The 25,034-nt window shown below is 52.3% G+C and overlaps 2 protein-coding genes across 3 annotated transcripts; one reads left to right on the top strand and one right to left on the bottom strand.

The window, feature by feature from the left end:
- Positions 1-2,440: 2,440 nt before the first annotated feature.
- NAPSA (napsin A aspartic peptidase) lies at positions 2,441-8,690 on the bottom strand. Its single transcript, XM_029239832.1, is given in 11 exon segments — positions 2,441-2,646; positions 2,649-2,718; positions 2,918-2,938; positions 2,940-3,029; positions 3,574-3,718; positions 3,911-4,033; positions 5,049-5,254; positions 5,581-5,699; positions 5,893-6,016; positions 6,112-6,253; positions 8,404-8,690. Coding segments are annotated over 11 exon segments (1,227 nt in total). The 5' UTR covers positions 8,475-8,690; the 3' UTR covers positions 2,441-2,530.
- An 8,598-nt stretch (positions 8,691-17,288) lies between these two features.
- Positions 17,289-23,664, top strand: NR1H2 (nuclear receptor subfamily 1 group H member 2). 2 transcript variants are annotated; one of them, XM_029239368.1, is made up of 10 exons: positions 17,289-17,387; positions 17,513-17,646; positions 18,137-18,198; positions 18,282-18,401; positions 18,719-19,009; positions 19,092-19,351; positions 19,565-19,744; positions 20,402-20,501; positions 22,576-22,784; positions 23,101-23,664. In XM_029239368.1, the coding sequence occupies exons 3-10, from the start codon at positions 18,156-18,158 to the stop codon at positions 23,245-23,247; spliced, it is 1,350 nt and encodes a 449-aa protein (XP_029095201.1). In that variant the 5' UTR covers positions 17,289-17,387; positions 17,513-17,646; positions 18,137-18,155; the 3' UTR covers positions 23,248-23,664. The 2 variants fall into 2 exon arrangements, with proteins under 2 accessions (XP_029095201.1, XP_029095193.1); XM_029239360.1 differs by having other exon boundaries at positions 19,089-19,351; positions 23,101-23,527.
- Positions 23,665-25,034: the final 1,370 nt, after the last annotated feature.

The following is a 25,034-nucleotide window of genomic DNA, read 5'->3' on the forward strand; positions in this document are numbered from 1 at the left end:
CCTAGCTCTTGTTCTTTTACTACCTCCTTCCCCGTGTCTTTTTCCCCTCCTCCGTCTCTTTTCCCCCTCTGTCACTGCCTTTTCTCTTTCTGTCCTTTTTCTTTCTTTCCCTTCCCTGGGCCTCTATCCCCCACCCCCACCCCGTGCCTCTTTCACCCCTTTCTGAATCCCTGTCCCCCTTTTTCTGGGTCTCTGTCCCCAGTTCTTTGGGGCTCTGTCCTGCTGTCCTTCAGTCTCTGTCCCTCCCTCTGGATTTCTGTCCCTTTCTCTCAGGCTCCCACCGCATCACCGTCTCTAATCCTCAACCTGGCCAGGACTCGAGGCTGCGTCACTGCAGAGAGTTGCAGAAGTGGGGCCCGTCCTGCGGACCAGGGAGGTAGTTTACCTCAACTCCCCCCACTGCCCCCTGATCCACTGTTCTCAGGCAGTCCTCAAGCCCCCGTGGGACCCAGGAGGGTAGAGAAAAGACATCGGGGCTTCCTACTCTTCTCTGCCCCGGATTCTGGTGTATCCCCAGGCAGAAGCAGTGAATCCTGAGGTGAGGGAATGGTCTTGGGTTGAGTGAGGCTTCTAGGCAGGTGGGGCGTGGGGGTGGATGCTGGGGCCGGGGTTGGGTAGGCACTAGGAGCTGGGAGTAAGGGCTAGGGTAAGGACCTAAGTCAGCTATCCTCCCTTATACCCTCCCCCCACCCCACCCAACTCTACTTTTCTCTTCAGCCTTTGATAGCAGCCAGGCACGGGATCAAGTTACCAAACCAGCGTTTTTGCGGAGGTCAGAAGATGTGGGAGAAGGTGCGGGCTGGGGCAGAGGGAAGTGGGGAAGGCAGGGATGGGGGGGGTGAGGAGCGAGGAGCCTGGAAGAGGGGAGAATAGGGAATGAGACTCGGGATTAAAGACCGTGGGATTGGGAGAAGAGGCTCAGTCAAGGATGATCCAGACTCCATCAGGCCCTGGGAAATTTGGGTGCCGTCACTCCCACATGGCCCTCTCCAGGCCCCACCAGGGTATGCGGGGATTTGTAAGCCTGAATTCTGCACCCATAGGGGAGGCTTCTGGAGGCATAATGAGGGCTTGGGTTATGGGACACCCAGCTCGGCAAACAGGCCAGAGGGACGTGGACTCGATTTTTAGCGACGGACACCAGGGGAGGGGAGGCCAATGTCTGTTCGCGTCTTCAGACCCTTTCCCCATCCCTCCTCCTTCCCAGTCTATCCCTTCTCAGGCCTTCAAGGCACAAAATTCCTGAAAGCCCCAGACTCTCACCTCAGTCATCCTTGGCGCCGCCTCCTAACTCTCCCTCCCCCATTCCCCAAAGCCCTGGAATTGGGGAAGGGTCTTCCCCTTCCTGCCTTCCAAGACCCCTTCCTTGTTCCTCCGCTCCCATTCCTATCAGTTCTAAATCCAGGAAAGACGATCTTCCAGGCACTAAAGCTGAAAATGTGGGGACTCTGCCTACGATCCTTGGTCCCCCGAGACCCTCGAATTACCTCTCCGCTGTAACCTTTGAGTCCTCCTCTCCCGAGTCCCCCGCCTCCAAAACTGGGATTTGGGCTGTCTTACCGCCCCCGGACCCTGTGCCTTCTCCCCCTCCCCCGTACTCACCCCAAGTCGAGGCGGGGCGGGGATGGGGGAATCCGGGATTAGCGATGGGGGGAGGGGTGACCCAGCCCCGCAGCTCTGGGCAGCGAGAGGCTGCGGAGGAGGGTAGTGACATCATCGCCGGAGGAGGGGCAGCCCAGCTCCCCCCAACCCGGGGAATCCCAAGGGTAGAGAAGAACAGGAGATTAAGTGTGCGGGAATGGTATCTCCTCCCCTTAGAAGAACAGGAGATTAAGTGTGCGGGAATGGTATCTCCTCCCCTTAGAACAAGGGTTGGAAAATCCTTTACGATTTCAGCCACCCCCCCCCACTGCCACCTGTCGCTGCCGTCGCGACCTGTCGCCTCCCACGCGTGTTGTGGCTGCGCCCGCCTCCGTTAGGACGTGAACACCGCCTAGACTACAACGTCCGTGATGCTCCGCGGCGTCGAGTGCATTTGAGGAGAGGCAGTGTAGGCGAGAGGCTTCATGGGCTTCGTAGTATAGGACCCTCGCACCGGTGTGCGCCTTGGAGAGGAGTGATACCTTTCTCCTTCCTTTCTTTCTCAACTCCAGAGAGCCGGACACTAACTTTTTTCTGAAAAAAATCACGCGCTTAAAAAAAAAAAAAAGGGGGCTTCCCTGGTGGCGCAGTGGTTGAGAGTCCGCCTGCCGATGCAGGGGACACGGGTTCGTGCCCCGGTCAGGGAAGATCCCACATGCCGCGGAGCGGCTGGGCCCGTGAGCCATGGCCGCTGAGCCTGCGCGTCCGGAGCCTGTGCTCCGCAACGGGAGAGGCCACAACAGTGAGAGGCCCGCGTACCGCAAAAAAAAAAAAAAGGAAGAGACCCAGGTAAGTTTAATAGAAATAGATTTTTACTGAGTATCGGGGGATGCGCATGCGCATAACCAGGGCCTCAACCGGAGAACTACGCCTGCGCAAGCCCACCCCTTCACTGTCCTGCTCCAGGAGCTCGAGCGCGCCCAAGCCCCACTCGCGCCCCGCTTTTCCTGTCGCCACGGTCGAAGACGGCCACGTAGGTGCCCAAGAAGACATCGCCCCGCAGAGGGGCCCTGCGGGCGGAGGCATGTCCAGAGCCTGGAAGCCAGACAAGCAGAGACGGACGCCACCCCGAGGAATCTACAAGGCGACAAGACGGATCACAGGTGTCGTGTCACGCCCACCGGTGTTCCTTCTTCCTACGAGCCAGAGCTTCGCCCCGCCCACTACCGTGGGCACTAGAAATGTTTATGTGGTCCCTGCTTGGCCCTAGTGATGTCTCACTCCCAGCCCCACCCTCTCAACCCGTCACTCTGACGTCATTGTGACTGCCACCTACCTGGATGACGTAGTCCTGGGCCTTTAAGGTTAACGTTGAGGTTAAACCAGACCCCGCCAAGGAGGAAGGAGACTGGAGGGAGCGTTGGGATTTTCAAGCACTGGATGAGGTACTGAGGGAAAAGAGGAGTAAGTAGAGACGAGGGATTCCTTCTCTGCTCAGATTCTTTCCGTGACTCCCCAGTGCAACAGGGAAATGTCCGTTTTGGGCAGCTAGGTATTCAGGACCTTGTGTGGTCAGGCTCTGCTGTCTTCTGTAGCCTTATTGGCTTTTCCCTCACTCCTATATAGTTGTTGCCACTTCCTCTAGGCTCCCATTTGATCAAAACCTCTTTTCCTCTCATTGAAAATCAAAAACTGGTGGCCCACGGGCCATACTGGGCCTATAGGTGTATGTAATTAGTCTTATACTAATTATAACTTTACTCGCTCTCATCCTGTCCTGTCCCCGGAGTCACTTGAGTAGACACTTGGGAGGTGTCCTTGCTTCCCCTCACTAACCCCTGGCCTGTCACTCACAAGGTCCAGTGTGTTCAGCCCGTGCATACCTCTTAGCCATGCGATTCCCACCCGCAGGCCAGAGCATCCTGCCCAATGTCCACCATTAAATCCCTATTAGCCTCCCCAGCCCACACCCACCAGACACCAGGTCCTCACCTCCCGCATTAGCAGGGGGACTCCCCCAATGGCTGCCTGCAGGGCCCGGATCTCCTCGGTGGGTCCCGTGATGAGAGACGTGCCTGTGTCCAGAATGGCAGCACAGCCCCGGGCACAAAGAGTCAGCCCTGTGCCAACCTCCACACTGTGAGGCAGAAGGAGGCAGTCATTAGAGCCAGCATCCTAGGAGGCCAGACCCCCAGCCCCCTCCTCCTCCGGCCCACAATCCCTCCTCCATCAGACCTAGGAGTCTGGGTCCTCGGCTCCCTTCACCCCAGGACACTGGATTTTAGGCTCTAGCCCACTCCTCCCAGACCTAGGAGGCCAGGTTCCTCACCGCTCCATGTGGATCTGCCAGTAGGCAGGGATCGTGACTAACACAAAGGTGAGGGGTGGGATGTAGTGTGCTGGGTCTGAGCCACCCAGGACCAGCTCTCCACCATCAGCTGCCCCAGGGTCCCTGCAGAGGCAGACAGCTGTAGGCGTCGTGGGCATTTCTCCTGCCAGCCCCAGGAGTGGCCAAGGGAGGGACTTCTGCCAATGGGGTGGTGTCTGGGTTCTAGGTGGGATAGTGGGATGCAGGCAGGGCCTTGATGTTGGGACTGGAAGCAAGGCAAGAAGTGAAGAGAAATGGGGCTTTTCTTGGTGGAGGTTAGGATTTTAGGGTCTTGGGAGCTTCCTGAAGTGGGCATAGGACTTGATTTGACTGTAGAAGGTAGAACTTTTGGGGGGAGTGGAGCATTGAGGTTTCTGAACTGGCCTTGGTAGGTGTGATTGTGAGAAATCAGTCTCCCCGAGTGGATGATGAGACTTTCTGAACTGCATGTCTAGAACTTCCGGGGAATTAGACTTCCTCAGTTGGCTGAAAGTGATAGGAAGGCGGGGGGTAGGGGCGGGCACTTCCTGGAAGTGTGGAAGGTCAGGATCTACTAAGAGGTGGGTGGGGGGATTCCCTGGCCGTCCAGTGGTTAGGACTCCGCCCTTCCACTGCAGGGGGACAAAAGTTGCAGCCAAAAAAAAAAAAAAAAAGAGGTGGGTGGGACTTCCTGGGTTGGACGTCCGGATAACTGAAGGGACACAGAATTTCCTGCCTGGAGACTGCCTGGATAACAGCTTGGGCTTTCTAAACATAAGTTTTAAGCTTCCTAAAAGGTAAATGTAACTTCTTAGATTAAAATGGGCAATTCCTGACTTCTGACATGTGTTCTCCAATGGAATTGGGATTTCTTTATGGTGAAGATGCGGTTCTTAAATTCAGTATTTGATGGGGTAGGGCATGGAATTTCCTGGTTTGAGTTTGAAACATGGAACGTTTTAAGTGATGGTGAGTTTCTTTAGTAGGTCTTAAGGTGTTGCTTAGTGAGTGGAACTTATGAATAGGGTTCATGTGTTTCTTATATTGGGGCGGTGACTTCCTGAAGGAGGGCAGAACTTCCTTCTTGGGGCTAGGACTCAGAGGAAGGTAGACCCTCCGCCATTCCCTGTTGAGGTAGAAGGAGAAGACAGGCTTATCCAGAAGCCCCTGGTCCACCAGTCTATCCAGTGGGGGCCGAACTCCTTCCACAGCCAGAGCGGGAAAACCGAGGCCCAATATCCCATCGAAGTGGGCAAATGTGAAGACCAGGCTGGGCTCCCACAGAGCCTCCCCAAAAATCACCGATGCACCTGTGATTCCCCCAATCTGGGGTAGATTCAAATGGAGTAAGTTACTTCCGGGAGGACATTACCTACATGTCTCTGAAGTCTCCCAAACCAAGGCATGAATCCCAGGTCTGGGGACATCTGTAAACGACTCCAACTGCCTAGGAAGCTTTGCCTTGTAACTTGAGAAGGCCCACCCCTGTCTGGGAAGCCCCGCCCTCTTCCCCAGGAAGCCCTGCCTCGCAATTCAAAAGCCCCATCCGTTTACCCTGGAGGCCCCGCCTCTTCAAGCCCCTCCCTAAACCAGATAATCTTAGAGGTGGGCTTCTCCCAGGCTCAAGCCTTCCCGGGGCCAAGGTCACGCACAGTCAGCTTGTCCTCACTCAGGATGCCTTCTAGGCGGCCGGTTCAGTATTGAATGGCAAACTTGGTCCCATTGGGCCGGAAGGAGCTGGAGGCTTTGGGGTTGAAGCGGTGGTGGAGCCCTAGGTCAGAAGGTGAGGGAGCTGTCACTGGTGGAAAGAGGTCTCCCCAGTGTGCCTCCTGCCTTTCCGGCCAACTCACCTGTGAGGGTGTGTTGGAAGAGAACAGGTCCTCAAAAACCCTTGGGAAGACCGGGCCCAGCCCCCCTTCTCCCTTTACCCCCATTCAGCCTTATTCTCCCCCATGACAGCTCACAGCAGGGCAGACTGAAGAAGTGGCATCTCACGGACGGGACCCAGAGACTGGAGGAACCAGTGTCAAAGATGACAGAGAAGTTTTGGGGTGGCGTTCCCAGCCCAGTTTCCCCGTAATACTGGACCTGATGGCAAAACAGGAGAGGTCCTGGATGAAGAGCTTGACTTCAAGGGCAGGAAGGTTGGGGACGGCGGGGGGCTGTGTGGGGCTGTGACTCACGTTCATGTAGTTGGAGAGAGGCACAAAGAAGTCCTTGTCCCCAGGGGATGGAGCCCCCAACCTGGGGGGCTCTGCTGGCTTATCCCATCCCCTCAGTGGGTTCAGGGCCCTGAGTCCAGTGTAGACTCTGCAAAGTGGGATCCTGTGGGGAAAGGAGATACCAACAGCTAAGGAGCTACCCTTTCTGGAGATCCTCTATAACAGACTTCCCCAAATAGGATATAATGACAATGTATGCATCTCCATGGCCCTATAGTAATAGTCATTACCAGAAACCCTACCAAACACCTACCAAACCACGATGACAAATTTCCCCAAAGATTCTACAAGAGCGCACCATTCCAAACAGACTTTCCCCAAAACGTTTCAATAAAAGACCTTCCAAATTATGTAAAGTAAGCCATTCCAGAATGGACATACACAAAGTCTTCCAAAGACCCTAACATATGCCAGGGTGGGGGGCCGTGGTGGCGGAGTGATGGATGGGGAGTCTGGGATTAGCAGATGCAGACTATTATGTATATATCAATAGAATGGATAAACAACAAGGCCCTACTGCATAGCACAGGGAACTGTATTCAATATCCTGTGATAAACCATAACAGAAACGGATATATATATATAGCGTGTATAACTGAATCACTTTGCTGTACAGCGGAAGTTAACACAACATTGTAAATCAACTATACTTCAATAAAATAAACTTTTAAAAATGCCCAAAACGGCCTTCCCTGGTGGCGCAGTGGTTGAGAGTCCACCTGCCGATGCAGGCGACACGGGTTCGTGCCCCGGTCCGGGAAGATCCCACATGCCGCGGAGCGGCTGGGCCCGTGAGCCATGGCCGCTGAGCCTGCGCGTCCGGAGCCTGTGCTCCGCAACGGGAGAGGCCACAACAGTGAGAGGCCCGCGTACCGTAAAAAAAAAAAAAAAAAAAAAAAAAAAAGCCTAGAATGGAATCCATTCAGCCACTAAAAAGGGGAAAGTAGCTCTCTATGCCAGTGGTTTTGCAAAGTTGTTTTGAAGCAGAATCACCTAGAGCAGGGGTGATAGGAAAAGTTTTTTTGTAAAGGTTTTGCAGGGCTTCCATCTCTGTTGCAACTACTCATTCTGTCAATATAGCACAAAAACAGCCATAGGCAACAGGTAAACAAATGAACATGGCTGAATTCCATTAAACTTTATTTGCAAAAACAGGTGGAAGGCTGGATTTGGCTCCTGAGCTGAGTGTTTTGCCAATCCCTGACCTAGAGGGCTAGTTAAAATTTAGAACTGCTAAATTTCATTTTTTCTTTTTCTTTTCTTTTCCTTTTTGGCCACACCATGCATCATGCGGGATCTCAGTTACCCGACCAGGGGTCAAACCCATGCCCCCTGCATTGGGAGCACAGAGTCTTAATCACTGGACCACCTGGGAAGTCTCTAGAACTGCTCGTTTCTGATTGAGTAGGTCTAGGATGGAGCCTGAGGATCTGCATTTCTAACAAGCTCCTGGGGCCTGCTCAAGCCGATGTTGGTGGTCCTGAGTCAACTCAGAGAATCATTGCTCTTTGCGTTGATTTGGGAAGTGGCTATGACCTCTTAAGTTCAAAAAGTAGGTTAGCAAACATCACAAGCAGTAATCTGTTTGTATCTGCCTGTAGTTTCTCCTTGGGGCCCTGCCGCCCGTATCTTTGCGGCCACCACCCATGACTTAGTCTTTGAGAGGCTTAAGAATGTGAAGTGGGGAAAAAGTGTTTCCTGGAAAAGTAGACCCCCCTCCCCCCATCAAGAGTTCCAGGGAGTGGAGAGAAGAGAGGAAGGGAGAGATTGGGGGAGGCACCAGAGGTGGGGGAGAGGTCATAGGAGTCCCCAAAACTGGACTTCTTGAGACCTCAACAATTTGGAAGATGCGAATCTGGGGGAGTCTCACTTTAAATGTCACAGATCTGGGGCTCCAAGATCTGTTGGAAGATGGGTGTCACAGGTCTGGAGGGCTCAGTATCACATCATCAAAGCTCAGGGTGGGATCAGCAGAGTTCTCCCAAAAATGTGTACTAAGAAGATTGGGACGGTCCCCAACCAAGGGTCTCAGGGTGCAGGACCTTACACTCAAAGGGCTTGGGTCTTACGAGATATCAGGGTGGACCCCTCAGGGGTGAGAGCCCAATTTGGAGATCTGGGAACCCAAAAGATAGGAATCATGGATTCTGGGGTGTCAGGTTTGGGGGTCGCTAAACTGGGGAGCCCCAGACTTGAAGGGTAAGAGGGAGGGAGTCCGTCCCAGGTTTTGGGGTTGTGGGGGGTCCCCATTACCAGATCAACGTGGCCCCAGTGGGCTCCATGGTCAGCAACGGTAGCAGCAGCAGCAGCGGTGGCGGAGACATCTCTGGGGACCCGTGTGGACCCAGGCGTCCTGCGGCTCCATTTTCTTTCCCCGAGACTGCGCCCTGTTCACTGCCTACTTCCAGGTTTGAGAGGTGACTAAGACACGGAGTTTCTTGGTGGGTGATGTGGGAGTGATGGGTGGTATTTTGGGAGGAATGTGCCAAATATTTTGGTAGGGTCGCCGGAAGTATTGGCGTGCCTCACTCCTGACTTCGGTGGTGGTGGAGAGTCTCCTGCGCCCCTCCCTTACCCATTCTTTACTTATAACTTTTACTTCATTTTTTCTCATTAACCACAAGAGTTTTCTGGGGCAAGCAAATGTATGGGCGGGGCGTTTGTGAAAGGTCTGGGGGAAGGAAGAGAGGGTCAGACTAGACGTCTTCTGCCCCATATTAAGTGGGACTGACAAAGTGTCAGGACCCCTGATTCCTATTGTTTTATTTGGAAAATACTGAAACACACAAAAAGTCCATAGCCCTACCACCATTGAAAAAGCATAAAAATAATTTGCAGTGTCTCTCTGTCTGCCCCCTTTTCCATAATTAAGTTTCTCAAATATTTAGGAGCACCCAAAAACCCAGTTTAAAAGTGCCCTAGATTTCTGGGTACCACCCTCAGAGATTCTGATTCCAGAGGCCTGAGACAGAGCCCAAGAATCTGCCGGAAAAGCAATTCATTTACATTATTACAACTGTGTTAATGTTATTTCCATTTACAAGGACTGGGTAGACCTAGAGAAAAGCAAACTTGGGAGAGTGTACTAGTTAGTTAAGGCTGTGTAAAAATCACCCCCAAACTGAGTGATTTAAGGCAGAAATAATCATTTATTATTATTTTGGGGGGGGCTTTCTGCGTTAAAAATTTGAAAGTAGCTTGACCATGCAGTTCTGGCTCATAGGGTTGCAGACAGATGTCAGCTGAGGCTGCTATCGTCTGAAGGCTTCAGTAAGGCCAGAAGATCCGCTTTCAAAATGGTTGGGGCCCCACCTCTTGAACTTGGGTTTCCTTTAGGATGTTGTAGCCGGAAAGTCCCTTAGGTAGATGCTGGAGGAAAGTGAGCTTCAGGGCGAAGTTGCAAAGAGGGAGGGCCTAGGACCCGCAAGTTTCAGGAAACATCCTCAGCAGCACCGCGGGGCAGTGTGGGCATCCAGTGAAGAGGAATCCTAAAGGAACAAAGCCTTAAGCGTTGTACAAGTAATGATGCAAGAGAGAGAAGGAAACATTGCAAGAGGGAAAGTTTGGAATAGGGAGAGGAGAAGGGATTCAGTGCCTATGTGGAGGGGTTGGCCTCTTACAGATTGTCCAAACATGGTCATGGGAGGGACAGCAGTGTACCTCTGAAGGTGAGCTAGTAGTGTCCCTAAGGCAAGCATGGGGAAGTTTCTTTCTGATTGCTTCTATTTTTTTCAGCAAAAGAAGAAGTGAGAACGAAAAGGGCGAGGGCTTCTAGAAGTTTAGAGAAAGAAGATGAGAAAATGATTTCTTAGGGACTGGAGAAGAAAACTGTGGCAGCCTTGCAGTTTGGTTCTGAGTGTTTGCAGTCACACATCTGAAGTGTGTCCACTCACAAGCTCAGCTGGGTGAGAGCAGGCACACAGAGGCAGTGAGTTCATTTTAACCAGAGTTGGGGTTTTGCCAGGCAAGTATGACTGAGGGAGAAAGAGTAAGGGCATTAATGTTGTTTGTGCAAGGGCACGATTATGGTGGTTGACCACAGAATCTATGCAGCCTAAGGAAGGGAGGACATGAGAGATAAGGGAAACAGGAAAAAAAAGGGTAGGATCAAAGGATCAGAGGTACCAAAGGCATTACAGAATTGAAAGGCCCTATATGATTAGGCCGTGTCCCCTCCCTGACATCATCTCTTCTCACTCCCCCTCCTTCACTCTTGGCTGTGCCTCAAACATCCCAGACATACTCCTGCCTCAGGGCCTTTGCACAGGCTGTTCTGTCCAAGTGTTTCCCCTCCAGAAAACCTTACTCACTCCCTCTCCTCCTTCAAATCTTTGCTTAAATGTCACCTTCTTAGTGAAGTCTACCCTGTTTACCCTATTGAATATGTCAACCATCCTCCCGCGGAATTTCCAATCTCCTTTACCTTGATCTATTTTTTCCCCATAGCACTTGACATCTTCTAACATTTCATTCACTGAAATTAACACGACATAATTAATGTCATCAGTAGTAAACCACGTGCTTCTTAGAATCAGTGATACTTTTTTTTTTTTTTTTTTTTTTGCGGTACACAGGCCTCTCACTGTTGTGGCCTCTCCCGTTGCGGAGCACAGGCTCCGGACGCGCCGGCTCAGCGGCCATGGCTCATAGAGCCAGCCGCTCCGTGGCATGTAGGATCTTCCCGGACCAGGGCACGAACCCGTGTCCCCTGCATCGGCAGGCGGACTCTCAACCACTGTGCCACCAGGGAAGCCCAGTGATACTTTTTAATTAATTAATTTATTTATTTTTGGCTGCGTTTGGTCTTCATTGCTGCACGCAGGCTTTCTCTAGTTGCTGCGAGCAGGGGCTACTTTTCGTTGTGGTGCGCGGGCTTCTCGTTGCGGTGGCTTCTCTTGTTGAGGAGCTCGGGCTCTGGGCGTGCGGTCTTCAGTAGTTGTGGCCCGCAGGCTCAGTAGTTGTGGCTCGCGGGCTCTAGAGTGCAGGCTCAGTAGTTGTGGCGCACGGGCTTAGTTGCTCCACGGCATGTGGGGTCTTCTCGGACCAGGGCTCAAACCCGTGTCCCCTGCATTGGCAGGCGGACTCTCAACCACTGCGCCACCAGGGAAGTCCCAGTGATACTTTCTATACTGGTGATTTACTTATTATCTTTAACATTTGTTTCCCCATTAGAATCTGATCTCCACAACGTCAGGGATCTTGGTCTGTTTCACTTGCCACTCTGTCCTCAGCACCTAGGACAGCGCCTGGCATCTTGCAAAGGGTCAATAAATATTTTTAACAACCACTTCGAGCACTCGTTGCGCTGAGGGATTTCCCTGACACAGCAGATGGAGGGCCAGTTTCTCTACAATAATTCTCCCCACATCTCCCCCTCCTCTGTCTCAGCAGTTGGAATACTCAGTCTTTTTCTTTTCTTTTCTTTTAAATTTTATTTATTTATTTATTTTTGGCTGCGTTGAGTCTTCGTTGCTTCGCGCGGGCTTTCTCTAGTTGCAGCTACCGGGAGCTACTCTTTGTTGCGGTGCGCGGGCTTCTCATTGCGGTGGCTTCTCTTGTTGCGGAGCGCAGGCTCTATGCGCGCGGGCTTCAGTAGTTGTCCCAGACCAGGGCTTGAACCCGTGAACCCCTGCATTGGCAGGCGGATTCTCAACCACTGCGCCACCAGTGAAGCCCGGAATACTCAGTCTTGACACCTCAGAGTCCCCCCCAAACCTGGCTTTTGCATCTTCCGGCCCCAATTTTTTTTTTTTTTTTTTTTTTTGCCGTGCTGCGCGGCATGCTGGATCTCAGTTCCCCGACCAGGGATCGAACCCGTGCCCCCTGCAGTGGAAGCAAGGAGTCTTACCCACTGGACCACCAGGGAAGTCCCTGGTCCCAATTCTTACTCTCTAAGATTAAGTGGTTTCTGAAAGGTCCTGCCTGCAAATCCGTAAATGCTCACACGGTGGTTGTATGGGCCTATTTTCTCAGACAAGATCTGCTCTTTCCCCAACCCGCCCCCTCATCAGTGTCTTTTCTTTTTCTTTTTTTTTTTCTTTAAAGAGTTCTAGTTTATGATTTAGTCAAACTCTAGGAATTATACTCGTAACAGGTAGAAATGTAAAGCCTTGTGATTATTCTCTGTTCAGTAAGGGGAAAAATATTTTCTGATCAGTCTATTTTACATGAATTCTGATAATACAGTTTCATTTGTTTTTCCACATAAATTTCCCGAAAATGTTTTTAAAAATTAATATACACGCTACAAAAATGGTTGACTCTACATGCATCGTTTTTACATTGACAATAATATTTCATCAACTTTCTTGTAATTATGAACCAGTGTCTTAATTCAGCTTAATTTACTGAGATCCAACAAGTATTTATTAAGCACCTTCCCCAAGGCAGCAATGTTTTTTGAAAAAAATATAATTTTTAAACTTTACCTCCCTCCCTGGTTTCTTGAGCTGAAATCCTGGAACACATGGGTCTCTTTCAAGCCTCCCTGCTTTTGTCCCTGTGTTTCCCATTGCCTGAAATGGCGACACAAAGAAGTCAGGTAAGTTAGTCCTCTCTGACTGCCCCCTGCCTAAGGTAGCTGGGAGATGTCTTCCGAACACACTCAGCAAATGAGACCTGGATCACCCCTATTCTGTCAAATAGTGGTTTGTAACCGGGTCGACCTCCAACACCAGACCAGGAGCCCTCGAGGTAAGTCTCAGGCCTGACACCTTTCTCCAGACTCAGAACAATCAAGCCTCAAGATTCGACTGGATAAAGAGTTACTAGATTCTTCTTTTCTTTCTTTCTTTTTTTCTTTTTGGAGATTGTCCTTTTTTTTTTTTTTTTTTTTTACTTTTTAAGGAATGTTTGTGACAATTGTATATAATTTTCAAGGTTAATGACATATTGATTCACAATAATGAAAGTCTCCTTTATCTACGTATTAGTGTCCTGAAGGTCCCTTAATTTACATAATCATAAATTACATTTCAGCTCTCTTCATGAGCTTGTTCACCATTTGATGAAAACGTAAACGGTAATTTTATTTGGGCTCAATTGTGTACATACTGCATTTATGCAGCATTAGAAAATAGCATTTAGGGGACTTCCTGGTGGTCCAATGGGTAAGACTCCTCACTCCCAATTCAGGGAGCCCGGGTTCGATCCCTGGTCGGGAAATAGATCCCACATGCTGCAACTATCCCTGCGTGCTGCCTCAAAGACCCTGCACAGCCAAAATAAGTAAATAAATGAATATATTTTTTAAGTTAAAAGAAAATAGCATTTTAATCTAACCAGCAAGTTAGGCTCATTACAAAAAATAAGAATATTGGTTAAAAGTCTTTTCTTTTTTTAATTTTAATTGGCTGCGCCGCGTGGCATGCGGGATTTTAGTTCTCCGACCAGGGATGGGACCTACGCCCCCTGCAGTGGACGCGCTGGAGTCTTAACCACTGGACCGCCAGGGAAGTCCCTACTAGACTTTTCTGGGGGGCGGGGGGCGGGCATGGGTTGAAGCTCCAGACACCTTGGGGTCAGCCTCCAGGCCTGGCTTTTGCTCACTGCCCTTATTACTTTTGCTGGAGTTCCACTGGCCAGAACTGAGTCACGTGATCACACCTAGCTGCAAGGGCAGGTGGGAAATGTAGTCCACTTGTGTCACCCTGGACAAGGGACTGTTTTTTGTGAATTCTCAGCCAGTGTTGAACACATTTAGCCCACAGGTCCTCATGATTGGATCTGTGTTCCCTCTATGATCTTATCTTGTATCTTCATCCCACCCCACACAGCTCCAGCCATTCTGGCCTTCTTTGCCTGTTTTAGAACAAGCCAAAAGTATTCCTACCTTGTCTTATTGATAAGTTTATTAAGAGTTGGTCAAGGGATTTCCCTGGTGGCCTAGTGGTTAAGATTCAGCGCTTTCACTGCTGTGACCCAGGGTTCAATCCCTGGTTGGGAAACTGAGATCCTGCAAGCCGTGCTGCCAAAATGAAAAAAAAAAAAACAAAAACAAAAACAAAAAAAACTAAAACAAAAAAAGACTTGGTCATAATTTTGGAAAAATCGCGTCACCCACTACAACACTGCCAGAGACATCTGAGTTGATGCTATAGCATTCCTGCGTCAGACTGCACTGTAGCTTTCAAATTCACAGTACTTCTATATTTTGAAGTAAGATTTGGCTGCCATATTTTTTCTGTCATCCACCTTTGTTGATGTAAATATCATTTTGTTACAGATCAGCTGTTACCCCAGAACTCACAGACCACAGTGAGGCCAAACCAACCAAAACATGGGGGTTTGGAGCAGAGAAAGGTTTATTGCAGAGCGATGCAAGCACAGGCGGCTCATCTTCCAACCCTGAACTCCCCAAAGGGTTTCAGCAGAGTATTTTAAAAATTTTTAAATCTTATATTGGAGTGTAGTTGATTAACAACGTTGTGTTATTTTCAGGTATACAGCAAAGTGATTCAGTTATACATATACGTGTATCTATTCTTTTTCAAATTCTTTTCCCATTTAGGTGATTACAGAATATTGAGCAGAGTTCCCTGTGCTATACAGTAGGTCCTTGCTGGTTCTCTATTTTAAGTAGTAGTGTGTACATGTCAATCCCAAACTCCCAATCTATCCCTCCCCCCTCATTTTTTCAAAAAATAAATTTATTTACTTTTGGCTGCATTGGGTCTTCGTTGCTGCATGCAGGCTTTGTCTAGTTGCGGCGAGTGGGGGCTACTCTTCGTTGCGGTGGGCGGGCTTCTCATTGCGGTGGCTTCTCTTGTTGTGGAGCACGAGCTCTAGGCTCTAGGTGCACGGGCTTCAGTAGTTGTGGCACGTGGGCTTCAGTAGTTGTGGCTCGCAGGCTCTAGAGCACAGGCTCAGTAGTTGTGGCGCACAGGCTTAGTTGCTCCGGGGCATGTGAGATCTTCCCGGACCGGGGCTCGAACTCGTGTCCCCTGCATTGGCAGGCGGATTCTTAACCATTGCACCACCAGGGAAGTCCTACCTACCCTCATTTTTAAAGGCACGTTGAGGGAGGGGCAACCCAGGGTATGTGATCAGCTCGTGCATAATTCTCTGCTTGGTTGATGTTGAGGTAACAGGGCAGTTAACACTATCAGTCCTTAGGTGCCAGTAGATCTGGGGGCTATGATCATCAAGTAGTTAATTTCTTACATTTGGTGGTGGTTCTTAGCATCTGAAAAACTCAGGAAATATGCATGAGATACTATTATCTGTGTATAGTATCATGAGATATTATTATACTTATGAAACTGTGTAACTCAAATTGGGACTTGAACCCACAGGCCAGGACTCAAACCCAGCCAAAACCTATATTGGGACTTGAACCCAAGATCTTTTAACGGAGATCACACACCTGGTCTCAGGACTTAATGAAGCTCAGGTTCTTGATGTCTCATCACAGAAAGAATTCAGTGAGAGACAAAGTGATAGTAAGAAGTGGATTTATTTAGAGAGAAACACACTCCATAGACAGAGTGTGGGCCATCTTAGAAGGCGAGAGCGGCACGAGGATATGGGGTTGTCGGTTTTTATAGGGGTGGGTAATTTCATAGGCTAATGAGTGGGAGAAGTATTCCAGCTATTTTGGGGAAGGGGTGGGGATTTCCAGTGATTAAGCCATTGCCCACTTTCTGACCTTTATGGTTGGACTTGGAACTGTCATGGCGCCTGTGGGTGTGTCATTTAGCTTGCTGATGTGTTACAGTGAGCGTATACTGAGGCTCAAGTTCTAGTGGAAGTCAACTTGTCCGCCATCTTGGACCTATTTGGTTCTAATCAGGTTTATGTCGTGTCCTCGGGCTATGTCATTCTTTTAAAGGTTATGCCCTGCCCCCTTCCCTCCTGTTTCACTTCAGAGAGAATCTACAGCAGAGGATATAGTGGAGGGGTCTGTCATGGGAAGGCCCGTTAGGGTCCTGCTTGGTTACAAACTGAGACTGAGAGCGATGTGACTTGCCCCAAAACTGTTGTCCATCTTCAGTCTATTTCAGCCGTTTGCACTTTTCTAACAGTGAAAAGTTAAAAATAATTTTCACCAGAATAAACATACCTCACACATACTGGGCTCCTTATTTGAGCCTGGCCAGGTTCACGGTTTTTACCTCATTTAATCATAATGACAACGCAACAACAAACTCTTGTTGGTCCCGATTTACAGATGAGGAAACTGAGGTGCAGGGATAGTAAATAGCTTGGCTCAACATTACACGTTGAGGAAGTGGCAGAGACACCCATTCAGTCATCCCCCATGCCCATGTTAGCCACTCGTTTTATTGGTAAACATCCTTGGATGGAAATTTACACAGCTTGAAGGCCACGCTGGAATGGACAAAACAATCTACAAAAGAGTATGGAGCATATATCCCCATTAAAAAACAATACATATATGCTCAACATAGATCTGATTATCACGGTGGAAAGACTTTGGAACAATTTCCATCTTCTACCTGTTCAAGTATTCTGAGTTTTTTTTGTTTGTTTTTGCCCTGCTGTGGGGCATGCGGGATCTTAGTTCCCCTACCAGGGATTGAACGCGGGCCACGGCAGTGAAAGCGCCCAGTCCTAACTACTGGACCTACAGGGAATTCCCGAGTTTTCTTTAAAAGCTATTATTTTTATCTTCTTCGTAGAGGAAGGTTACTTTTTAAAAGAATTATTCCTATCACCAAATTATTTTTAAAATATATTTTTTCCAGGTTTTTTCTAGGTCTAGGTTTGTAATTTAACTTATTTAAAACCAATAAGCGGCGCACCTCCAAAATCAGAAAACTTATAACAACCCAGAAGGGACAAACATGCTTTTAATCAGCCGTGTGCGAAAAGGATCTGTAGTCGTGGAGATGATGCAGAGTAAATCTTTGGCATGCAAGCCCAGAGAAGCACAGGGCAGAGTTTAAAGCCACGCAGGGCGGGGCAGGAAGCTTTGGGTCTTGCCATGCCGCCCTCTTGCCCAACGCTTGATTGAATGGGTCCGGAACTCTTCTGCCAGCCCCCAGTGGAACTATCCGGAAAGGTAAGCTTCCGGTGGGTACACGACTTCCGTGCGGGGCAGCTGATTAGGCTAGCCCTAGAGGGAGCGGAATTCCGTCACCCTGACTCCCCGCCCACTCCCGGAAGTGACGCACGGTGGGGTTGCCGGAAGAAGTGGCGAAGTTAGTTTTGAGGGGATCCGAGTCGCGTCGGCGTGCTGGCGTATACAGAGGAGGAGGAAGAGAAGCAGACCCAGGGTACGCAAGCAGGTGCACTCGAGTGTGGGGAGACGCGGGAGGAGCCCTGGGCCTGGGGCTTCCCGATGTTCCCCGCGCTGCTTGGCTCAGCCCCCTTCTCTCCTTCCACCGTCTCCCCTCCGTAGCTCGCGCAGCCCCCGGCTGTTTCCAGGGCAACGGGAGTAGGGGACCCCACGAGAGGCCGCCCACGAGACCCTCGCGCGCAGCCATGAGCCCCGCCCCCCACTGGTGTTCGGAGAGGGGCGGGACCTGGAGAGAGGTGTGGGGGCGGAGTATGATGGGAGGAGGTGGGGCGGGACCTGGAAGGGATGGGGAAGGACCTAGAAGGAAACGATATGTGGGCGGAGCATAATAGGAGGAGATGGGGTCAGAATGAGAGGTAGGGGTGCTTCCTCGGCAGAAGTGGGGTGAGGAAGTGAGGGCCGAGCACTTGAAGCAGAAGGGACAGTATCTGGAAAAAGCCGGTGGGCGGGATCTAGAGTGGAGGGAGCCTAAAGGAGGGTCAGAATCTAGAGGAGGGAGGGGCTTGAGACCCACCTGAAGGCTGTCCTGGAGCAGAAGGGGTCAGGCCCTATTGGAACTGGATGGGAGGGTATGTAGACTGGCAGGGACTGGCGGTGGGGTGTGTATGCAGTAGGGGAAGAGTCTGAGAGATGGAGGAAAGAGAGGTAGCCCCATGAAAACCTGTGGCTGGCCTAACCTGACCCTCCCTGGCCCCGCAAGGCTCTCAGTCCCCCTGTATTCTGCAGGCTGCTCCGTGACCCCACCATGTCCACCCCCGCCACGAGTTCCCTGGACACCCCCTTGCCTGGTGAGTGACCCCTTTCCCAACCCAGCCATCCCCCCGCCAGCCGATTATTGTCAGGAGAAACTCACTGTGCCTCCCTCTCCCAGGAAATGGCCCTAGCACCCCCTCTTCTTCACCTGATGGAAAGGAGGATGGCCCTGAGCCGTGCCCAGGGGCGGATCCTGATGTCCCAGGCACTGATGGGGCCAACTCAGCTTCCGTCGTGGGTGAGACGGGGTCCAGGGACATGGGCTGGGAGTTGGTATGGAGGCTTAGGGAGGGATCTAGAAAGGGAGAAAGATCAGAAATGGGGATGGGCAACCCCAGTTTCTTGTTGATTTTTTTCTTCTGTTAGTCCTTGACATCTCTTATTTTGACCCCTTCTTTGGGACTCACTGACGTACACATTTTCCCTGTGAATTGCCATCTCCCTGGATCACTCTCCACACTCTGACTCTTTGCCTCCGATCTCTCGTGGACCTGTCCCTCTGGCTGCCGTTTTTCTCTGTGGCTCTGTCTCTCATGGCTTGTCCACCAACGCCAGTCATCCTAGACACAGCAGAGGAGCCGGAGCGCAAGCGAAAGAAGGGTCCGGCTCCAAAGATGCTGGGCGACGAGCTGTGCCAGGTGTGCGGGGACACGGCCTCTGGCTTCCACTACAATGTGCTCAGCTGCGAAGGCTGCAAGGGCTTCTTCAGGCGAAGTGTGATCCGAGGCGGGGCCGGGCGCTATGCCTGCCGGGGCGGTGGAACCTGCCAGATGGATGCCTTCATGCGGCGCAAGTGCCAGCAATGCCGGCTGCGAAAATGCAAGGAGGCTGGGATGCGGGAGCAGTGTGAGTGCCGGGGAGGGAGCAGTGCCAGCCTGGCCCCTGCCCAGGCCTGGGACCTCTACTGAGGCCTGTGTCTCCCCAGCAGGCGTCCTCTCCAAAGAACAGATCCGGAAGAAGAAGATCCGGAAGCAGCAGCAGCAGTCGTCACCCACAGGGCTGGGAGTCGGCAGCAGCTCAGCCTCTGGGCCTGGGGCCTCCCCTGGAGGGTCTGACGGGGGTGGCCAGGGCTCCGGGGAAGGCGAGGGTGTCCAGTTAACAGCCGCTCAGGAACTAATGATCCAGCAATTGGTGGCGGCCCAGCTGCAGTGCAATAAACGCTCCTTCTCTGACCAGCCTAAAGTCACGGTACGGCCCCTTCCACAGCCTTGAGGGGCGATGGGCCCAGGAGGGTCGAGCTCAGAGGGCCACAGTCTGGGACATGGGGAGAGAATGAGGCTCCAGAGGGCAGGGGCTTTGAGATGGGGGCCTTCTAGGGTGTAGGCTTTGCCTTAAGGGGCCCCCATAGCCTTGGGCTTATGGGAGAAATCCTGAGAGTAACCTGGCCCCCCACGTCCCCAGCCCTGGCCCTTGGGCGCAGACCCGCAGTCCCGTGATGCTCGCCAGCAGCGTTTCGCCCACTTCACGGAGCTGGCCATCATCTCAGTCCAGGAGATCGTGGACTTCGCCAAGCAGGTGCCTGGCTTCCTGCAGCTGGGTCGCGAGGACCAGATCGCCCTCCTGAAGGCATCTACCATTGAGGTAATGGCCAGCCCGCCCAGCCTCAGGGAGGCCCTTCCATCCTGCCCTCAAGGAACCCAAGAGATAAGCCCCAGGACAGATGCTGGGAGCATAGTGACAAGCCATACTCTGGTCCTTGCCTTGGTGGGGATGGTATTCTACAGGAGAAGATCAAAATACTAAACAAGTCATCAGAGCCTCCCACGAGGCAAGGAGAGAACGGAAACAGGTCTGAGGCTGAGAATAATTGAGGATTGGGCTGGAGGGACACACTTTAGGGAATGTGCTGAAAAGGCTTACTTAGGGAGTTGACATTTGAATCAAGCAATGGTATGAATAAGCATTGAGTGCCTAGTGTATGCCGCGCCCTATCCCAGGTGCTGGGTGCGCGGTAGTAAACAAAACAGAGCTCTGCCCCATGCCTCCTAACCACCTGGGGAGAGTGTCCTGAGTGGAGGAGGCTGGGGGTGCTGAACCTGGAGGAGCGAGAGAGCTCGGAGTGTCCAGCACGCTGACCGCAGTCCGTGTGGCCGTGAGAACGGCGGGGCGGGGGTGGGGGGAGGGGAGGGATGATCCCGGCAAGATCAGGGCCCCCATTCAGGCCAGGAGAGGAAGGACAGTGGCTAAAGGGTCACAGAGCTCCTCAAACCCCTGCCCATCCCTCTCCCCACCTCTCAGATCATGCTGCTGGAGACAGCCAGACGCTACAACCACGAGACTGAGTGCATCACGTTCCTGAAAGACTTCACCTACAGCAAGGATGACTTCCACCGCGCAGGTAAGGCCAAGTGCAGGCTGGGCGGTGGGGGCACAAGTGGCGCCTCTGCTGGGTCCCTGCTGGCTGGGAGACACGGGGCCCTCTCATCCCTGTCTGAGCCTCTGTTTCCTTATCTCCCAAGTGGGGTGAGGGTTGAGCCCACCTTGTAGTGAGACAAGAGCACGTTTATCGAGCACCAACTCTGCACAGTGGGACATAGCGCAGGATGAAACAGAGGGGTGTCTGCTGTCACATAGGGCATCTTGGTAAGAATTAAGAGAAGACACTCTCTCCTCCTCAAGCTTGGTCTCACATGAGGGAGGCTGGATCTCAGTCCGTCAGGAAATGCACAATCTCCCCAACCGTACAGGGCAGCCCTGGTCCCTGCCCTCCAAGAGCACTTCCTTGGGGATGTAACCTAGTCAATGGCCTTCTGGAGGAAGCGTAGTTGAACTGAGGCTAGAGGAGTGAGAAAGATCACCTAGGAAAAGGGAGGTGAGGAGTAGCGTTAGCCACCAGGGAATGCACGTGCAAAGGCCTCGCTCCCTCGGCCTCTGGGCTTTCTCAGTAAGTCTTGTTCTGTCCCATTCTCTCTCCCTGGGGCACCTCTCTGTACTCCTGGACATCTGCTCCTAACCTCATCTTCCCTTTAACATCTGGCCCTTCCAACACCCAGGACAGTCCCAGTAACCCTTTGAGTATAAGCTTGGCAGGGGAGCACTGGGTTGTGGGGGAGTGTTTCTGGCAGGGAGGTCAGCATGTGCAAAGGTCCTGAGGTGGAGAAGAGCTGGGTGGTTTTAAGGAACCACAAGGAGGCTTGGAGCACAGGGAGATGGGGCTGGAGAGGAGGTTGGTTCACATCACGTCCCCCGCATCCTCTGCCATTACCGCAGTCTGGGCCTCAGTTGGTTCTCCCTGGAACATTGCAGGGGCCCCTCACTGGGCTTCTACCTCCACCCCAACCCAGTGTGTTTGTTCACACAGTCGTGAGAAGAATCCAATTAACAACCAAGTTAGCTCATGTCCCTCCTGTGCTCAGAATTGTCCATGGCTCCCATCTCACTGGGAGAAAAGCCAAAGTCCTCACCTGGCCCACTGGCCCTGCAGGGTGTGGCCCCGTCCCTCTCAGCCCTCATCTCCCACCCTCTCCTCTCACTCACTCTCCAGCCACACTGGCCTCCCTCTTAACTGGAACCCACCAAATGTGCTCCCGCCTCAGGGCTTTTGTACTTGCTGGTCCCTCTGTCCAGAACTAGGGTGACCAACTCATCCCAGTTTGCTTGGGACCTTCCCAGCTTTAATACTAAAAGTCTCAGGGCCCAGGAAGTCTAGTTCCAGGCAAAACAGACGGGTGGTGCCCTACCTGGAACACTCACACATCCTGGTAACTTGCTCCCTCCTCTCCTTGGGGTCAGACACCCTGCAAAGAGGGAGGCCTTCGTGCAATGTCACCCTACGGTGACCATCTTGTCTAAGATGTTGACACGATTCTCGTGGGCCCCGATTACGCTTCCTTGTGTTACCTTGATTCATAGAACTCAGAATCATCTCACAGGGTGGATAATTTCCTTACATATTCGTCTACTGTCTGTCCCCTCGAGCCCCAAAGGTAAGTTCCACGGGAGCAGGGGGCTTTGTCTTATAAACATCTCTACCCTGGGGCCTGGCATGCAGTAGGTGCTCAATCAAGTTTGATGAATGAATGAGTCACGCCTGGGAATGAGTTTGGGTTTCACTGTGTGAGCAGGGGAAGCCACCGCAGGGGGTGACATAATGTGACCTAGGATTAAACTTCTTTCGTTTCCCCAAGGAGAGGAACCGGGAAGGCAGGAAGGAAGTGAAGGGGGTGATGGGGTGGTAGAAAATTCTGAGTTAAGTGTTCACGCTCATTACTCGTTCCTTCATTCGGGCGAGAGGTATGGCACACCTACTACGTGCCAGGCACCCTGACAGGCAGTGGGATTACAGGGTGACCAGCACTCTCTACCTGCTGCTGTTTCGCTCACCCTGCTGAAGGTGGGCAGCGCCAGGGGCCAGGCATGGGGGTCGGTTTCAGGGTCGGGGGTTCATCGGGCCGGGCCTCCCACCTCCGCAGGCCTGCAGGTGGAATTCATCAACCCCATCTTCGAGTTCTCGCGGGCCATGAGGCGCCTGGGCCTGGACGATGCTGAGTACGCCCTCCTTATCGCCATCAACATCTTCTCGGCCGACCGGCCCAACGTGCAGGAGCCGAGCCGAGTCGAGGCGCTGCAGCAGCCCTACGTGGACGCGCTGCTGTCCTACACCCGCATCAAGAGGCCACAGGTGCCAGAGCCTAGCCCCTCCGGCTTGGGGAGGGACAGGAAGTCCAGACCCGTGTGGGGTCAGCCTGGGGCCAGGGGCTGGCTGCCTAGTCCCAGCCCAGCTCTGTCGCCGCCCCCGGCACCCCTGACAGCACTCAGCCCTGGTCAGCATCCTCTCAGCGAGAGTGTGTCCTCAAGCCCCTGTCCCCTCCACAAGGAGCCAGGCCTAGTCCACGCACGGGGCGCCACGCTGTCTCTCCTGGCCCGACCCACGGAGGAGCCCTCCTGGTGGGCTGAGGGGCTGACCCGCGCCCACGCCCTCCCGTCCCCCCCCGCAGGACCAGCTGCGTTTCCCCCGCATGCTGATGAAGCTCGTGAGCCTGCGCACGCTCAGCTCCGTGCACTCGGAGCAGGTCTTTGCCCTGCGGCTCCAGGACAAGAAGCTGCCGCCTTTGCTCTCCGAGATCTGGGACGTCCACGAATGAGGGGCCCGGCCACCCTGCCCCACCACCCTGCACCCTCCAGTGAATGAACACTGCGGTGGGGAGGGGCCGGGCTGGGCCTGGGGTCCCGCCCTGTGGCTTGGAGCTCAGGCCCTGGCCCCGCCAGCCGTCAACCCTCAGGATGAGCCCCAGTCGGGGTCCGGCAGCCTCTCTCCCCGCCCACTGAGTCTTCCTGGGAGGGGTAGATGGGTCACAGATCCTGACCTCTCCCAGCACTCCCAGCTGCCCTCCCTGCCCAGCTTACACCTCAAGCCTACCACGCAGTGCACCTTGGGAGGCAGGGGAGGGCCTGTGGCTCCCGCAGAGCCCGAGAGACACAGGCCCCCCTCCCTCTGCTCCTTTTATTTAATAAAAACTAAAAAAAAAACAAAAACAGGAAAATAAAGTATGAATAGAAACCTGCCCTGAGCCAGAGTGAGTCTGAGGTGGGGAGGGGCTGCCAGGGTCTTCATGGACACCAACCCCCATGGACCTGGTGCTGAGCTGGGAAGGGCTCAGGGTGATGTGACTAGGCACTATGGGTGCCTAGGAGAGGCCCCTGACAACCTCACGGTCACCTCCCGGTGGTTGGAGCCCGCTCCTGAAGGACAAGGAGGGTTTAAGTGGATGAGGAGAAGGGGCTTTCATTCAATCAAGTATTGGCTGAAGTCTCTTGTGGGCCAGGCACTGTGCTGGCCATCCTGGGGTCACAGATGTCATTCATTCAGCAAAAATGTGTGAAGCATTTTGGGACTTCCCTGGTGGCGCAGTGGTTAAGAATCCGCCTGCCAGTGCAGGGGACACGGGTTCGAACCCTGGTCCGGGAAGATCCCACATGTCGCGGAACAATTAAGCCCGTGCGCCACAACTAATGAGCCTGCTCTCTAGAGCCCGCACGCCACAACTACTGAAGCCCACGTGCCACAACTACTGAAGTCCATGCGCCTAGAGCCCGTGCTCTGCAACAAGAGAAGCCCCCACAATGAGAAGCCCACGCACTGCAATGAAGAGTAGCCACTGCTGGCCGCAGATGGAGGAAGCCCGCATACAGCAACGAACACCCAATGCAGCTAAAAATAAATAAATAAATAGAAGTTAAAATGTATGGAGCCTTTACTATGTGCCAAACACAGTATTAGGCACTGGAAACATCAGTGAACAAGATGAAGTCTCTCCTTGCAGCCACCGTGGGAAACAGTATGGAGGTTTCTCAAAAAACTAAAACTAGGGGAATTCCCTGGTGGTCCAGTGGTTAGGACTCTGAGGGCCCGGGTTCAATCCCTGGTCGGGGAACTAAGATCCCACAAGCCACGTGGCTCGGCCAAACAAAACCAAAACCAAAAGCAAAACTAAAACTAGTACTCATCGCAGGATGCAGCAATCCCAGTCCTGGGTATATACCCAAAAAGAACAAAGACACTACCTCGAAAAGATACATGCACCTCAGTGTTCACGGCAGTACGATTTAAATTACCGAGATATGGAAGCAGCCTAAGTGTCCATCAGATGAATGGATAAAGAAGATGTGGCGTGTATATACACAATGGGATACTACTCAGCCATAAAAGAATGAAAGTTTGCTCTTTGCCGCAACCTGGGTGGACTTGGAGGGCATTATGCTAAGTGAAATGAGAGAAAGACAAATACTGTATATTACTTATATGTGGAATCTGGATACAACAAAGTAGTGAATGTAACAAAAAGAAGCAGACTCACAGATAAAGAGAACAAGCTAGTGGTTACTGGTGGGGGGGGGAACCGGGGGGGGGGGGGAGAGTGGGAGGTGAAAA

The sequence above is a fragment of the Monodon monoceros genome, unplaced genomic scaffold (genome assembly GCF_005190385.1).
Source record: "Monodon monoceros isolate NGI ecotype Baffin Bay Population unplaced genomic scaffold, NGI_Narwhal_1 Super_Scaffold_10, whole genome shotgun sequence".
NCBI lineage: Eukaryota > Metazoa > Chordata > Mammalia > Artiodactyla > Monodontidae > Monodon > Monodon monoceros.